This window comes from Ceratosolen solmsi, unplaced genomic scaffold (genome assembly GCF_000503995.2).
Source record: "Ceratosolen solmsi marchali unplaced genomic scaffold, CerSol_1.0 scaffold27, whole genome shotgun sequence".
Classification (NCBI taxonomy): Eukaryota; Metazoa; Arthropoda; class Insecta; order Hymenoptera; family Agaonidae; genus Ceratosolen; species Ceratosolen solmsi.
The window spans coordinates 2,577,062-2,594,872 of record NW_011948426.1 but is presented as its reverse complement, the minus strand read 5'-3'; the positions used below and the strand labels follow the sequence as shown (position 1 = coordinate 2,594,872).

The window sequence follows — 17,811 nt, the reverse complement described above, 5'->3', positions numbered from 1 at the left end:
AAAAAAAAAAAAAAAAAAAAAATAAAAAGGTGTTTAGCGAACCTGCATCAACTTTTTGCAGAGCTTGTTTGGCCAATCCTGCTCCGGTGGCCATTCCGGGATGAATACATAGTCAGCTTCGCTACATATAGCCGCCACTAGAGCCAGATAGCTGCAATTTTAAATGCAAACTCAATGAAAGCGCGCCAACGCCTACTGCTTTATGCTTGCTACATTCGCTATAGTAAAGTGCCGAAGGAGAAATCAGCAATTATGGTTCGAGAACAGGAAACTTATAGGATTAATACGTATTTAGGCCATATTTGCTAAGCTTCGCGAGCGTAGCGGCGACTAATGTACGTGATTGCATGCACGTGTGCATAATTTAGGGGATTAGGGGATTAGAGGATGGGGGGGGGGGGTACGGAGACCTCAACACCTCCCGCCCATTCGACTCCACCCCCCATCCCAAATAAAGCTTAGTGCCAGGTAGCAGGTACTAGTCCCTGTCCTACCAATGAGACGAGCACGGGCAGTTTAACGAGCTCATTTAATTCTGATCGACTGACTCGTCATAGGGCACAGAATATAATGCGGAGAATTGGAGGAAAACTGGATAATTAGCCATTACGGAGAGTATAACGATAAGGATATAACGTGACGATAATAATTGTTATCATAACGATAATAGTATAACAATTAGCGACAACAGATGGTAAATAGTGAAAAATATCAACTTGTAACGATTGTGCATATATCGTGACTTTCTCCACTTTGATTAGTCGGCAGTCGGAGGTACTCGATTACCATTGCTACTGTCGCTAATTACTTTATAACGTCATCCTTGCTAATAATTCTACTTTCTAAACAAGACTCAAGCTTATGCGTTAATATTAATAATCGGTTGATCGGGACTAATTGCAAATTCAAGATTAATTTAAAATTCACAACCAAAAAAGGCACACGTACATTTTTCATGACAATTATAAATATAAATCATTTTATGCTTTTTTTTTCTTTTCTTCCAATAACTTTTTTCTTACGCTACACTTACACCTGGACTACACTGTTACGCTATGTAACAGAAGTGTTATTTACATTTATAAATTTGCCATAAATTTCAAGCGTTCATCGCAAATTCATAAATGAAATATCTTAATCGCTTCGAGCTTTTGTATCATCGGTAAGGAAAATAATTAGAGTAAGATGCGTAAGTTAGTTAACATTGAAAAATAAACACAACGACAACTCTCGCACGTGATTCGCAATCATCGTCTACAACGACTTTCACACGATAATTAAATTGGAAGGACAACAAGATAAACGGGTAGGTGGGTTATATATGATTAGAACATTGATAGAAAATAAAATAAATTCGTGTGACATGCCTGCTTCAACTTTTTGCAAAGTCTCTCAGGCCAGTCGATGGGAGGTGGACATTCCGGGCAGAACACATAATCCGCCCCCGCGGCTAAGGCACTCACGATAGCCAGGTACCTATTTGTTTTTTCCCAAAATTGTTTCGCTTTATTAATACGTTTAATCATGCGCTCGTGTTTATCCGTCGAGTCACGCCCAACGCCTACAACCACGTCTATACTATACGCTAAAGAGAAAATTTAATGAGACTTTAGTCTACTATCGTTCATAAAAAAAATTTTGCACTGGCATTGCCATTCCCAATATCGCAATTGACGGTGTCTTATTTTAATCCAATCGTCCATTTTCCAATTCGCCACAATTTATTCAATTGTCCAAAATCACTCGTCACAATTTATCACGGTTATACAAATTTTCATATTAGGCATATGAATTTCAAGCCAAATAGAAATACTGATAGAAGCAGAGGACCCGACGCAATTGCCATTACTTATTAAAACAAAATAGAAAATGGAAAGTCTTCGGCAATGCTTTTTTTTCATGCAAGAGCATAGGACGACGATGAATTGTAAAAAAAAAAAAAAATAAATAAATACGAATAACAACATAATCCTTTGGCAGATTTATGAATTTGGATTAACACATTTAATGCGCAAATTGGCTATACTGCCTTAGATTATTTTGCAAACTAACATTCGCGTACATTATGCAAATATGTAAATAAGTAAATGCAATCGATAATAATCGCCCCATATTTATTTATTCCATTATTCATTCTTACCCGCAATGGCGACCCATGACTTCCATAATAAAGGTGCGCTGATGCGAATAGGCTGTACTGACGATGGCATCGATGCTCTCGATGATCCTGTGTAATGCTGTATCAGTGCCAATCGTCATGTCGGTGCCGCAAAAATCATTATCGATCGAGCCAACCATACCGACGATATGCAGCTGTTGATAGTTTATACACTCGTCGCTCGTGATCTCACCTACGACGAATTCGTTTTTTCGTTTTCATTTCTTTTCCTTCTATTCTTTATTTAATTAAGTATTTATTCATTTTTTTATTGGAGTTTCGTTATGCTCTCTCTCTCTCTCTCTCTCTCTCTCTCTCTCTCTCTCTTATTTCAACGTTGGTGAGCACAAATATTATGAAGGAAAGTGTAGAGTACACCGAGATTTTAAATAATTATTAGAATTATTTGCATCTATTTTTAATACCTTCTACCACTTACTTTATAATATTAAAAAATTTATCCATTAGAATTGCAATATAATATTGAGTTGCGCATTCACTCTATTACCAGCAATTGATCTCGATGAAACATCATTAGCAAAGTGATAATTATGCGATTCAATTCTGATAAAGACGTTAATTGAAATATATATAATAAATAATATATATATATATATATGCGTATGCTACTGTTCATATCACTATCGATTGCGTCATATTTATAAAAAATAATTTCTACAATTCTTTAATAACTTGAAATATTGTAATAAAATATACATAATTGTTTCTGCCTTCTTTGGAATACTTATGTAATAATAGAATTTTTTGACATTACATAGATAAATCACTTTGAGAATATAAATTTTACAGAATTGAATGGCACGTTGTTAGAGCACTTTTGAAATTTAAATTTATAAATATTTGTAAATCTATTAGAAATTGTAATTTGTGGCCATTTTTGAAGGGAGGAAAACTTCTAGTTATTATACTTGTTAAAGGGCTTTCAAACTCAATACAACCTTCTTTGAGCAGTTCTTGCAACAGATCGGACCATTCCTCCTTGAAAAGATTGGCACCAGTGAGAGAACCGTCCCCTCCGATGACGCACAAATTAGATATACCACGTTTAACCAAATTCTTAGCTGCCTTCTTTCTTCCTTCGCGCTCTTTGAAATCCATAGAACGTGCTGAACCAATGACCGTACCACCCTGTAATGAAAATGTTTTTCATCTAATATATGCTAATATGGAAGGCGAATGTATAATCGATGGTAAATTTAAAAATATTTAATATATGCTTCAACTAAAGATATATATACTCTTTTAGAGTCGAAAGTTGCATTGCAACTTTTACGTGACTAATCAATGGCATTATAGGTAACGACTTTACTCTCAAACTACTAAAGTTATCAATTTTTAATGAAAATTACGCCTGACATAAAGAAGAACTAATCTCGACGGTCAAAGTACAAAACTATTTGTCTCCGCCATTAATATACTTACTTAAATCATTCAAACTTACCCGATGGATGATGCAAGAGACTGACGACCAACTGGCCTCGACAAAATTTTCATCGCCATCTACCATTCCTTGGTAACCCTCTCTGATAAAAAAGACTTTACAACCAAGATAAATGCTCATGCGTACAACTGCACGAACCGCTGCGTTCATACCTGAAGAACACGGTACAGTTAATTATGCAACCTCCTATCATTATTAAAATATACATTTACAATAGTTATTTAGTATTAAATGTAAGTTTTCTCGTTATTCCCTCGCCCCTCCGCCACACATAAACATTGTACACCAAAATGAATTTACTACTGCCATAACTTGGAATAGTCTAATGAATTTAACCAATGTGCATTAAAGGACGTATTATTTACATAACAGTGGAAAATTTATCATTTTTCACGATAAGATTACATCATCGTACAAAAATTAACCGCATAAATTGATTCAAAGGTTGGATCGTAAGCTGCTTAAAAAAAAAAAAAGAAATAGCTACATATCGATAATATCGTAAGGGAATGTTAAAGGTACGTACCTTGAGAATCACCACCACTCGTAAATACTGCGAGTCCCTTTCCCCTGTGACTGCCAGGTTTTATAAACCTGTGAACCACTTGTTCCTCGTCCATGATCCCAACTGTCCTTTCAATGTTGCTTTTAACTTATGAGAATCTGTAAAGAAAGCGCCATATCAAATACACACGTAAAACACTATTGATTTAATACGCTTAGAAAACTTAGAAATGCTGAAATGTGTTAGAAAACGCTTAGAAATGTGTTTATAGATAAGAAACAATTCAATAAGCAGCAACCTACATGTTCGCTCGCAACCACTGTTATTTCAAACCCCTATCAAAACGTATCTAAATTTCTACCAAGCCCCCCCCCCCCCCGGGGGGGGGGGGGGCACCACCCAACATCCTCGCACATCGAACACTTAGCCTTCGCACCAATAACAAGTTCAAGGTGCTGATATTGCACGAACCACGAGCCACGCCAGCGGCAAGGCTCAAGGCCGAATCGGCCACGACGAGAGCCATGACGCTTAAGTCCCCTGAGGCGCCGCGCCGCGCCGCGCCAACATTGGAAAACTCACCGGCAAAGGGCCACGACGAGCCAACGACAAAACAACAACTCACCAACGTTAATCCGACGTCCTTGGGCTATCTACGGGTAAGGAGGAGGGGACTGCGGATCAGGACTCGAGCGCCGATCACCAAGTGCGGGCGCAGACTCGCGGCTCTCGCCGCGCGGACCTCTGCCCCCAAGGTGACCTTTGGGTGATTGGCAGGGGCGGCCCCTCCACCTAATCAGCCCCACGACGCCGATGCAAGCAGCGACGTTCCCCCACCAGTCGAACCGGCGATATTCCAAACCTCGAGGACGACGCAGCGCGCCGAGTCTGCGCCCTGACGACCTCAAGCTCATTGGTCCTCCGTAGGCCCGAGCGCCCCTTTCGAAATCATGAAAACCAGGGCTCCGTGCCACAAGTCAGCTACATCACCATCCACACCCTGGCTGTGCTCCATCGCCGTAACTTTTATTACCTCATCCCCGATCGTTTCTCAGCCCTTTGCGCAGAGAGCCGAGGGACACGCATCCCGTGATTTCATTTGAACATACGAATAACTTCACTCTCTCTCTCTCTCTCTCTCTCTCTCTCTCGCTGTCGATTAAGAGCTAATTAAAAGTCTAAGAGATTGGAGAGGAAGTATTTGATATTTGAAAATAATAATAATAGCCCTGGCTCGGTCGGCATTAACGAATATGTGCAAGGAATACGAGATTCTCGATCGGCACGGCAATTGTCGTATGTGCGTGCATTTAATGTAAATCTGCCTGTCGATTTTACCTTATTCGTCGTTTTCAGCAACGTTCCATCGTGTCGACGATGCGGCTTGTTATAAATATAAATGTTTGTACAATGGTCGGCTGTTAAACATAAAATAAAAATAAGCTTCAGTAATGCCGGCTCTCGATGATTGCCGTGAATATTTGTTTTTCGATTAATTTAATTTAATTATATTTAATCCCCGTTATCGCTATTATTACGCTTGGCGAATGACAATAATAGATTATATTATTATAATAATAATGAAATGAGGACGTTTTGGTGATCGATCAAATTAAAATCCATCCTTCTCAATAAGAAAACGATAAGAATTAATTAATTAATTAATTAATAATAATGGTAATTAAGATTACCATTACCCATTACCACATTGAATTGATCAATTTTATATTCCCGTTGACTGTAGTTCATTAATGAAGTTTACAAAATTTATAGTAAACCCGTGAGCAATTACAAGTGCCGATTTATTAGACATCGCTACAATCGGCAAATAATCCCTCCTTTTTCGAATTTCCTTGGAAACCAAGAGCCACTTTTTTCCACGATAATCCATCGAAAAGTTGTAAACGCAAACTTGATCGGGAAAAAATGATGCGTAACTCCATTGCCAATAGACAAAATATCAATATATACAGTATAGATCTTGTCAAATGATAAATTCTTTATAAGCAATCACTTTTAATGAAAATATCGAAGTAAAAATGTTATAATTGTTTAGTAGAAAATTTTATTCTTTCAGAAGCAAAAACAACAATTTGCGATTTTACCGTATTGAAGTTGTCAAGATGTTATTAATTATAACATCGCTCGTTAAATAAATAGTAATATATATTTTACTTTTTTCGAATTATCCAAGAAATACGAGGAATTAGAGAAAATATATCAGGCATTTACCATTAAGATTCATTAATTATATTATTTTTGTGTACGTACTATAAATTAATTTTTTTTTTTTTTATTTACGATTCATTATCGATAGGTTATAGTAATTTGTATAATCGATAGTATTAATGAATTCTGTTCAAAACCTAGCGAATCGTAAAAATAATTGTGTATTTAGATTAAACTTAATGAAAAAGTTTAAAAAATTTTTAAAAATGAAATGTCAACAATGCTTATAATTAATATTCAAATCACTAATTTAATCAAACTCGTTCTTGATCTCCTTATATGACTTCGGTTGATAAAAAATTCAATAAATATTCTTGTGACTCGAAAAAATTGAATAAACTAATACCGATCTAAAGATAAACTCGAAACAAGAATGTTAATCTTCTATGATTTACTTATTCATTTAAATAAATGTGAATTGAGTTATTTATGAACTTGTTTAATCATTTTTATCTACGTATTATATGAAAGATATTTGATATAAAATTTTACTTACCTGTTGTCTGGAACTGTAAGATAGGAAAAAAAAAAATTTTTTTTTCTTATATCTAACGTTAAATTAAAAATGTAATCTATCTATCTATCTATATATATATATATATATATATATATATATATAAACAAAAGGATTTCATGCTGAAATTTCATTGATTAAAAAAAAAAAAAAAAAAAAGGCATAAGCAATCATTTATTCGTAGAGACTCGAAATAAACGTTTTTATATATAAGCTTTCGACAAATTAAAACCTCATAGTCTTATTCGCAGCACTTTACTTTTCAATTTTTTTTTTTTTTTTTTTTTTTTTTTAAAATGATTTAGGAACTCTTATAACTTAAAGGCGAAAAAAACGTGAAAATTCTTTTCCAGAACAACTCCGCTTCGTGCGTTTATCTAATCCGATAATTTTGTTACATGTTCAAAACACGAGTGTTAGCATGTTATTTATATATACATATACGTATATATATATATATATATATATATATATATATACACATGTATGCATTTTTCAGACATTTTATCAGAATTTATTATTTCGTGTAAACGTTTATAATAATAATAATAATAATTATAATTTACAATTACGATGTTTTGACGATGGTTACAAATAGAGAACGTAATTTTTTTTTTTTAAGGACGTGGGTAAAGCGGTGGTGGCCATTTGTTTTCCCCAATTTTCTTTCTTTTTTCTTTTGCTTGTTTGTTTATTTCACTGTCATCCTTTTTATTATTTCGGTTCTTTCATTCTACTATGAATATATCTTTGCTTTAAATCATTTCACGTCTGATCACAATAATAATATATTAGTCATATCTTCGTCTTCGTCGAAAAAAAAGAAGAAAACGAAGAATACAATCAGAAGAAAAAAAAGAATAAACCGAAATCACGCAGCAATTTTAAACTTGCATTAAGTAATAAAAGCACACTCACACACATTTACTTCATTTCCTCCTCTCTTTTTCCAGTTATCTGTGCGCGTCGCTGACAAGGCATCAATTATTTTCAACATACTTCCCAGTCTGTTTTTATTTTAATTTTAAGAAAAAAATTTAGACGGTCCTATGAAGGGGGGAAATTATCAATGGAAGGCATTTTCATTTTCTCAAGATTCATGTACTTGGAAAATTTTTAATTAAAATTTGGCTACAAAATATACGGAGGCTTAAAACGAAAATTTAGGTGAGCGCGCGTGCTTTCGGTAATATGAATATATATATATATATATATATATATATATACATATATATACATATATATATATATATATATGTTTCCATACGAAAAAAGGTCGCAATACAAAAATTTAAACAAAACAAAAAATACGATATTAATCTCGAAGGAAATACGGAAAGAAGTTGGGTACTAAGGAATTCAGAAAGTGAGAGAGAAAGAGGATACTACTTATTTTTAAAATTTTTGGTTTACCTCCACATCGTCACGCGCACTTATAAACAATTATTAAGAGTTGAGAGAACACTTGCTTTATTATTATTATTTTTTTTGTTTTCTTAATTCATAGTTCTTTTATAATGGAGATAGTTTTATAAACATTTCTCGTGGCACTGAACAATGCAAAATAGGCACCTACTCAATGTCAACAATTTCTCCATCCCTTCTTTATTTTAATGATGCATCGATAATGCCAATTAAGGCATAGATCATTTTTCTTGTTTGTGAGCTTTTCCTTTCTATTTTTTTTTTTTTTTTGTCGTGGGAGACAAAAACACCGATACATCGAAAGATATCGATATTACGACAGTGAAATGTTAATTAAAAGTTGAGACTCAAATTACACATGATTATCATTACGATTAACCATCTTCATCTTCTCTCTCTCTCTCTCTCTCTCTCTCTGTTGCTTTTCAATCACGCACGCACGCACATTCGCAAGAATTAGACAGCATGCGCACACGTGGCTTACTTTTTTTTTTATTTTCACATAGAAAAGGTGATCGCCATTTATGTACACATAAACGAATATACATGTACGAATACAGCGAATGACGGAAGATTTTATTTTTTGCTACAATTTTTCACATCCCTTTTCATAATTTTCCCCATGTTTTTTTTTTTAATATTTCTCTTTCTCTCTCTCTCTCTCTCTCCTTCCTCTCGATACAATAAGGATTAATTTCATTAATACGAAATTGGGAAAATACAACTCCCTATGGAAAGAAATGAGTTTTGCGTTTCCCCTTTTTTTTTCACAAAACAATAAATTAAATAATAAAATTTGCAATACTCATTTTTCAACGAAAATATAAAGCGAGGCGAGAAATATTATAAGCTGACGATGGATCCATTACTCATAAATCTAATTATTCTCTGTCCTTCTTTTCATCATTCTCTCTCTCTCTCTCTCTCTCTCTCTCTTTTCTTGCAAAAATGTTATATGTAATGTGTTGAAGAATTTCATCTTAAAAGACACTCAAATTTTGTATTTTTTTTTTCTGGAATTTTAATCTTCCTTATTTTACTTTGTTACTAAAGTAATTACAAAAGTAATAACGACCGCGAGAATAATAACGACAAAGTAAAAATTACATTCCAAGAGGTGTTTCGCTGCCGGGACAATGAAAAGGATCTGAGGTATACGTTTCTTTTCCTTTTTAATGTTTAAAAGCGCGTGTTTAGCGCGGCCTTCGCATGTTCGTATGTGTAAAAATGATTTTTTTTTCTTTCATAATATATATATATATATGTTTTTTGCGTTATGATTTTTTGTTTGCGTAAACGAATGCAATTTTTCAATGCGCGATTATACACTCTTATTTGTATGGGAAAAAAACGAGGTATACAAGTCTTGGTTTTGGTTTCCTTTGCAAAGGCAGATATTCTTACGACTGTTAAAATAATTTTTGCTTTCAAAGAAAGAAGACAAGTAGAAGAAATATAATAGTTAAAAATAATATAATAATAATAATAATAATAATAATAATAATAATAATAATAATAACGGACAAGTAACACAAGGAAAGAAGAAAAACCGAAAAACGTAGTAGTGTGTCTTTTCTATCCGGAACGCGAGATCGAGCCGCACGTTACAAAAGATATATGTATATAATAATTAAATGACAATAAATTTGCTGAATAACTCGAACTTATATGATATTATCCACATGACACTTTAAATTTTTGCATTTCGCTAGTATAAATCGATTCTCTCGTCGCTCCTTCTTCACCTGCGCTTCTTTCCTCCACCTTCTTCACTTCTTCTTTATATATCATACATGCTGGAACAATTACGAATTTTTTTTGTCTTTAATTTAATGAAAAAACGATGACAGTTGAACTTTATTAATAATCTAGTAATGTTTATTTTTGTATGTCTGTTTAGTGTATTCCCTTTTAAAGTTCTTCTACACCTCTATCCGTTCTCTATACGTTTTTACAATTTTTTTGAAAAACGTGCGATGTTCACATGATGGTACATCATCTTCCTTCTCGCCTTCTCTTCGTCATTATATTTACTTGCAAACAAATCATCTATCCCTCTCTCTCTCTCTCTCTCTCTCTCCTCTTCTCCCTCTCACTCTTTCTCTTTATCTATTTCCCTCGAGTTTTCATCGAGTTCCTTTTATACTTGTGAAAGAGAAATAAAGGGAGAAAAACGAGATGACAAGTTTTCGCATGCTACATAGTAACAGAAAACGGCGCGATGAAAAAAGATAATGTGATCGTATGCGTGCTTCGTGTGTGTGTGTGTGTGTGTGTGTGTGTGTGTGTGTGTGTGTAAAAAAGAAAAAAAAACTAGAAAAAGTAAGGCTTCACAGTGTTATAATTGGAACTAAAAGAGAAATTCAGAAGAATTTTCAAAAGGTAAGGATTGGATGACGTGCGAATGGATGATGAAACGATGAATGAATGGAACGAATGATAAAGATGAGAGAGTTGCTTGCGGGTGGATTTTGTAATGTAAATCACTTTATTCAAATGGAGAAACGAGGGAAGAAGAGAAAGAGATTGAGTTGCAAAGGCTGAATTTACAAGTTTTCCGCGTGCCCATACTCTTATGCGTGTATACATTTGTTCTTTTTTTTATTTGTGTTTTTTTTTGTTTTTTTTTTTATTGTTTTGTATTTTGTTTTTAATATCCATACGCTTTACGTACATGCACTTAAGAAGACGCTGTTATTAATACATCGCACGTTAATAATATTAATAATAATTAATTCAGATATTGTATATGTACGTATGTGCATGTGTGTACGACGTAGAATAGCAAACGTGGAATCGCGCAGGAGCGTATAAATACAGCCTCGAGCCCCTTACGACACTACACAAAAATTCGACCAAGTAGAGCAAGGCGACGATAGTTCGCGCCCGGACCCTCGTTACAAGCATCTTCATGCACTGCCCATCGAAGCCCAAGAGTGTGCTTGTTTGTTTGTTTGTTTGTTTGTTTGTTTGTTTGTATGTATGTGTCTTAAATGATGCTGTCGTTTGCGAGTGCACGCGACCGTGTCTCTGCGTGTTTTCGTTTGTAATTGGGCTAAGGGAGTGAGGTATGTTCGTGGTGTGAGCGATCGAGAGAAAAACATCTTTTTTCATCATCTTATAATGTCGATTAAAGAAGGTACATAGTCCGGAGGGAAGGACAGGAAGTCTTCGAAGGTAGATCAGGTAGTAAACGAAGGATGAACTCTCGTAAGAACGGGGAGAACGATAGAGAATAGGATGCTCTTTCTTCCTGCTTCTTTTTTGTTTCCTTATTTAAGATTAGAAAGGGTGGATTTTTTTCTGTCGGGGATGGGACGAGGGGCGAGGTGAGGATTTTTTTTCTTAGGACTCGCACGCGATTTATGAAGGTTAGTTGTCGTTGCCCTCTTGTGGCTCGTCCCCCTCGCCCTGCGTGTCGCTGGTCCAAAGGGTGAGGTTGTCGCGCAACAGCTGCATGATCAGCGTCGAGTCCTTGTAGCTGTCCTCGTTTAGTGTGTCGAGCTCGGCGATCGCGTCGTCGAACGCCTAAATTGAGAATAAAAGGAAAAACAAAAGTTAATTACTGACAATTGATTCTTAAGCCCATGCCTATCTAATGAGGCATTGACTTTTTGCATTACTACGGGCAATCCATAATCGCAACTAAAGTCAAACTGCCCACGTTGAATCGACGTTAATATCGAAATTTATTTCAATTAGTCAAATAATTTAATACATAGTAATATTTAGCCAAGCATGTAAAATTTTAATGTGCATTTAATATATCTTTATAACCTCTATCGTTTCAATGCTTTAATTACCGAATATAATTAACTCTAAATTATCATTTACAAACTAATGTATTACTAATGAATTTGCTATATCTATAAATTTATTTATTTATTCATTTATTTAGAGAATATTTATAAATTTGAAAGCTTAATTAAGATATAATTAATAATTCAGTTACGAATAATAAAGTCAAATTAATAAAATTGTTATTAAAAATTGTTTTATATTGCTATTAAAGTGCAACCACAATATTTTATATTTTTTAACAATATAAGTGATACTTTTATCACAGAGTATTTATTTTATAAACATTTATGATAAAGTACCTATGATTTTAATTAAGTTTATTAAAGAACAATTAAATGTATATGTAAATATGAATACAGACCTATATGTAGTAAAATATAATATTAATAGAATATGTATTAATAGAATGAAATAAATCAATTTTAGTTCAAAATAAATAAATCAAACACTTCGGAGCAAAATCTTCTTTTTGTTATTAAAATTGTGGCTACAGCATACGATGGTTAGTGGCGCGCTTAAGGTATTACGCAATTTAAGTGGCCAAACGCACACACACACACACACACAGTCACTCACGTACGTGCACGAAACACAACTTCATAATGCTACTTGCAATTTCTTTGTAATAAGAAAGTTAAAATATAAGAATACATTGTTAAATAATTGTTTCGTGATTTTATGTGATGTGAGTAAATAGGGATAACAAACGAAACCTTATTCTAGTTGTTTTTTTTTTTTTTTTTTTTTTTTTTTTTTTTTTCATACACGATGGAGATTATATTCGTTGTTCTAATACAGTTAAACGTTCAAATAATCCTTTTTAATCCATATATTTACAAGTTCATAAATATTGAATGTAGATTACTAAAATAAAAATAACAAATCACTATTTGCTGCATTTAGCAAATCAAAATGACCTTTAATCCAAAACTGGTACACATATATCGTCCATTGTAATAATACAATAAATCTCGCTTTATTTATGATTTATTATCATTGATGATTATTTATTATTTTCTTTTTTTACGTAGTTATTTCACGAATGACAATACATTGAAAATACGATAAATTAAAGCATCCAATTGGAACAAACAACGAAATTGATTTATTAAAATTAGCTCGTATAATGAAATGCTGACAAAAATTTGGCTAAAACAGCAATATAACGATAACCGTCCAAATGTATTTTCATGAAACGAACAACAAATATAATGAGTGAGTGCACGCAAAAGTAGCCAGGCAATTATGAGCGACGTAGCTCACGGCTCATGCTGCTGGCTAACCTGTTTTGCTAAATGGCAGGCCCGTGCAGGTGAATTGATAATTTCATAATAGAAAACGGAAAAGTTGAGGGCCAGCCCGAGCCTTATTGGATGCGTCGGCTGCATCTTCGACTTTGCGATATCGAATGCTTCTTGGTAGGCTTTCTGCGAGTCCTCCACAACTGCTGCAACGAAAACCACTTGAAATACACCACTACTACACCGCGTACGTTTTGCTTTTAGTAATTTTTCGCAAAGTAAGATTTTGCAGAAATAGCTACTGTTTTACCGAGGTTTTACCAGATAAAGTAAGTACGGCCACTATGCTCCATTGGCAAATTGTACTAAACGTAATGTAATATTTGATTGATTTCAATGGTTGTCAAAAGACTAAAAGAAAACCATTCAAATATTTTTGTGTTTTACAATTGTCTATCGTGAAAAATTATTAACGTGTACTATATATATATATATATATATATATATATATATATATATATATATATATATATATACATAAGATTATAAAATGCATTTCCGTTGAATTCCGTAAGGTAATAGTAGTAAATAATCACATAATTGATGAATTTCATTACGAAGTAAATTCACTGCCACGTTTTAGCCTCGATGGCCGATTAATTTTCACTTCGTTCAATTCATACACACCAATATGCAATCGTAAACAATACTAATCGTCGGTAAAGCAGTAGCTCCGCATCCCAACATAATCGGCATAAAGTATTTTCCGGCTCTGGCATCTGCTCGACATCCAAACTGCAATGAACACGCAAACGAAATAATAACACGATCTGTAATTGTTTATACGCGCATACATAAATGGGACTTTGTGCGTGAGCGTTTGTGTGGGCGCGCGCGCATAAGTTGTATGCACCATGAACCATCGTAGCCGCTGTACCAATGCCACTCGGAGCTCTGGTGTACCTGTTTAGCCAATTGGCAGGCCTTGTCCGGTGAGTTGAGGATCTCGTAATAGAAAACGGAGAAGTTGAGCGCGAGACCTAGCCTGATCGGATGGGTCGGCTGCATCTTGGACTTGCTGATCTCGAACGCGTCTTGGTACGCTTTCTGGCTGTCCTCGACTACGGCTGTCGGATGCGGAGAAGATATTTAACGCGCGAGCAGTCGCGTATATCATTATTATTAGACACAATCGTCAATACCTTTGTTGTAGGGTTTTATCTTTTTATTGTTGCTTTCAGGGTAGAAGCTCGTTAACTATTTGTTTCAAACGATAGGTGAACTAAAATTACATAGCTCGCTTTCCTTCTACATATTAGGTATCCACACAATAATAATGAATAGGCGATCCTTCTAATTATGAATTTACTTTAAACACTTTGCCTATTGCAATCATTTATTTAAAACAAATTCAGGCATTTTGCATTTTGCCATGAAACTTCAATCGTATTTAAAATATCTAATGAATTCTTCTACACATGTGTATACACATATCTCTTTGCAATCAATCAACATTTCATCATTGAGTTGAAAATAAAGCGTTTCTCATTATGTTAAAGCTTCTACCCTTAGGCCAGTTCAAACATATTTACAGAAGTGAAAGGTATGATAGTGTGATAATCGTAGACTTAATTAATAAAAGGTTGCGTAGTTTCGGTATGATTAAAATGGAATGGAGGAGTGTAATTGAGAATGTAATCGAGGGGAGGGGAGAGTGGAGTGCTTGTCTTTGTATTCCAAACTTATATAAACTTTGTAGCTTTTAATAGCCTAATTACATATAATGATTACCACGACCACCACGATGATTAAGAATTACAAAAAATTGAATATTCATATTCTCTTTTTCAATTATTTCGAATAATGTACTGAACGTGTTATCAAACTATGCGAAAATGTATTGAAAATATATAGTATTTTTGATGAAACGTGATATTTATTAAATGATTTAATTAGCGATTTTTAATAAAAAGCTTACGATTAAACGAATAAATTTCCTTAACTTATTCTTTCTTACCGTGCCTTTTTTTTTCTTTACACATCAATTGTATGCCGAAAAATGCCGAGAAAAAAAAAGTTTCAATAAAAGTAGCAGTTAATACGACGAAATAAATTGTTGATTATCGTGGAATTATTGTTCAGTAGGTTAGTCAAGTGCATATAGTCAACTTATAAATAAAATTTGTAAATCTGTAATATAATCTTTTGTGAGCGATGTGATAGAGGGATGTGATTAAATAATAGGTGAGTGATAAAAAGCCAGGAGAGGGAGATAAATTCGAGCGTACGTACCATTTCGAGTTTCGCCGGTGGCTACTTCCGCGAGATACCTAAAATAATCTCCTTTCATCTTGAGGTAAAAAACTTTGCTTTCAGCGCTGCTTGCCTTGGGGATCAGGTACTTATCAAGGAGTCCCTGTAAATAAAGTATAAAATTTGTTGATTAATTAGAATTGCGGTTTGGATTGCATTTTATGATTTTTAAATTGCGCTTGAGGCTTTACGTTAATTGTTTTACAAAGGGCGTGAAAAATTATGAAAAAACGTATTATTCTTAATATTATTTGTTCCAAAGTCTTGTAATTCCATTTGTAGTTGAACGAATTCTTTAACACAGCCTTAGTTAAGTTTAATAAATACAATTTTAGATAGTGATAATACGCCTGCTAATATGCAAAAGTATTAACTAGTATAGATTTTCCAAAGTAACGATCGCTCTTATAAAGCGTTCACATTCGTGTTAAAAGAGTAAAAGAGAAATCGTGAAAAACGATCTGATAGAAAAGTTTGCACGTAATTAATTTTGACATCAAAGAGAAAGAGACAACGCACACGTACAAAAGGTCGAAGATAAATTAAGTTTCCTAATCAATTTTTTAAACGTTTTGTTGTATCTTTTCATCTGCTTACAACCCCACCATTCCGAATGAATGGGACAAAATTTCACATTACCATTAAATATTTTTATAATATAATATTTCATTAAGTTTTACGCGTCTTATTGATACATTTTGAAAAATAGCCGGAGTTACGTTGAAATTAATTATAAACTTCTAGGATAAAGAAATGTATGTAAAAAAAGTGACCCACCGTACGGACGAATTATTTATAAAAAGCCTTCACCACTGGACAGAAAAATTATGTTTCAATTTACTTTATACATATTTTTTCTATTTGTTTTTTTTTTCTATTCGAAGAAAAATAATCCTAATTAATTAGAAACAAGAAATTTTAATTACCAATGCTCGTTTGGCTTTTGTCGCAGTAGTATTTTGAAGGCTCCAACTTTACTTCACCTTGTTCACTGTGTACATTAATCAAGAAGAAATATTTATTCATTTGGTAATGCCACATATGAAAATTTCGAATTACTTCTAAATAAAGAAGTATTTATTTCAAAAGTAGGTGGGTTGCCGCGTAATTAATAATAATACTGCTGGATAATTGATATTTACTTAAGTTTGACATAACGATAGGATACCACAGTACTTTAATAATAACTTAGTTCACGGCACTTCAGCTTCAAATTCTAGCGTATCTAAGCTATTAATAATTATTTTCATTATACATTTTAAGTTAACGAGATTCCATTGAAATGATATTTATACGAGTATCCACCTTTGGGACACTAAGTAATTCATCAGAAATAAACCCAATTAATGAAGTATTATTTTTTTGAAACTACAATATTTCAATACAACTCATAGCTCGTCTTGGCCAATGAAATTACAATATTTGAAATGTAACAAAACAATAATTATAATATTCTTCCCATTTCTCCATCTACTTTCATAGATGAACAATTAATTAATGTTGCAGTCAAGTTTTTGAATACTTTGTATGTCCGAGATACATTTGCATTAATACTGCATCGCGATAAGTGTTACTTCTTCAGTTTCAAGTTCTATTTACATAATATATTAATTATTTAAAATATTAGAAACACAACTGTCAACCGACTCTCCAAAGCACTCGAACAATAGTACACATTTTTTCAGTTTTTGTAAAAATGTCAGCGTAAAAGCCTTGAACTCCATTTAAAGTAGCGAGTCGTAAGAAACATATTGAAAACAAAGGAAGAAGATGCCAATGAAATATAATCGACCAATTATAATTGAAGAGCCACGAAAGGAAACAAATTAAAGGCACAAAACATATTTTTGCACACATTCCCCGCGCTCCCCTCGCAGAACACTTTATTCCAGTTTAAACGCAGCGAATTGTCTCATCCGCACAGGATGAGACACCCACTCACTCTCTCAATTCACCGACGTAATGGTAAACTTGCCACCTCTCTACTTCAAAGAACCCTTTTCCTCATTCCACGGATGCACCTCCGTATAATGCTGCTCGCGACGATTTGGATATAAGGAGGAATATTATTGCTTCCGTAAAACTGAGTACGAAATGTATAAACTTTATTGGGGACGGCGCATCTACCGAGTTTCGGTACTTACTCACCACCACTGCATTCCT

The 17,811-nt window shown here is 33.8% G+C and overlaps 2 protein-coding genes across 7 annotated transcripts in view; both read right to left on the bottom strand.

Annotated features, from left to right (window-relative positions):
- Window positions 1-4,278, bottom strand: part of Pfk (ATP-dependent 6-phosphofructokinase) — an 11,506-nt gene extending 7,228 nt beyond the window's left edge. For 3 of the 4 annotated variants that reach the window (XM_011500735.1, XM_011500737.1, XM_011500738.1), the window contains exons 1-5: window positions 4,147-4,278; window positions 3,621-3,772; window positions 3,118-3,307; window positions 2,141-2,351; window positions 43-151 (exon numbers count right to left, since the gene is read on the bottom strand). In XM_011500735.1, coding sequence (XP_011499037.1) covers window positions 43-151; window positions 2,141-2,351; window positions 3,118-3,307; window positions 3,621-3,772; window positions 4,147-4,240 — 756 coding nt within the window. In that variant the 5' untranslated portion in view covers window positions 4,241-4,278. Of the gene's footprint in view, window positions 1-42; window positions 152-1,367; window positions 1,477-2,140; window positions 2,352-3,117; window positions 3,308-3,620; window positions 3,773-4,146 lie in introns of all 4 variants that reach the window. The other variant, XM_011500736.1, reaches the window with a different exon arrangement.
- Window positions 4,279-11,262: 6,984 nt separating this feature from the next.
- Window positions 11,263-17,811, bottom strand: part of 14-3-3zeta (tyrosine 3-monooxygenase/tryptophan 5-monooxygenase activation protein zeta) — a 60,853-nt gene continuing 54,304 nt past the window's right edge. For 2 of the 3 annotated variants that reach the window (XM_011500732.1, XM_011500734.1), the window contains exons 3-5: window positions 15,628-15,751; window positions 14,299-14,462; window positions 11,263-11,821 (exon numbers count right to left, since the gene is read on the bottom strand). In XM_011500732.1, the coding sequence (XP_011499034.1) occupies window positions 11,666-11,821; window positions 14,299-14,462; window positions 15,628-15,751 (444 nt within the window). In that variant the 3' untranslated portion in view covers window positions 11,263-11,665. Of the gene's footprint in view, window positions 11,822-13,377; window positions 13,539-14,298; window positions 14,463-15,627; window positions 15,752-17,811 lie in introns of all 3 variants that reach the window. The other variant, XM_011500733.1, reaches the window with a different exon arrangement.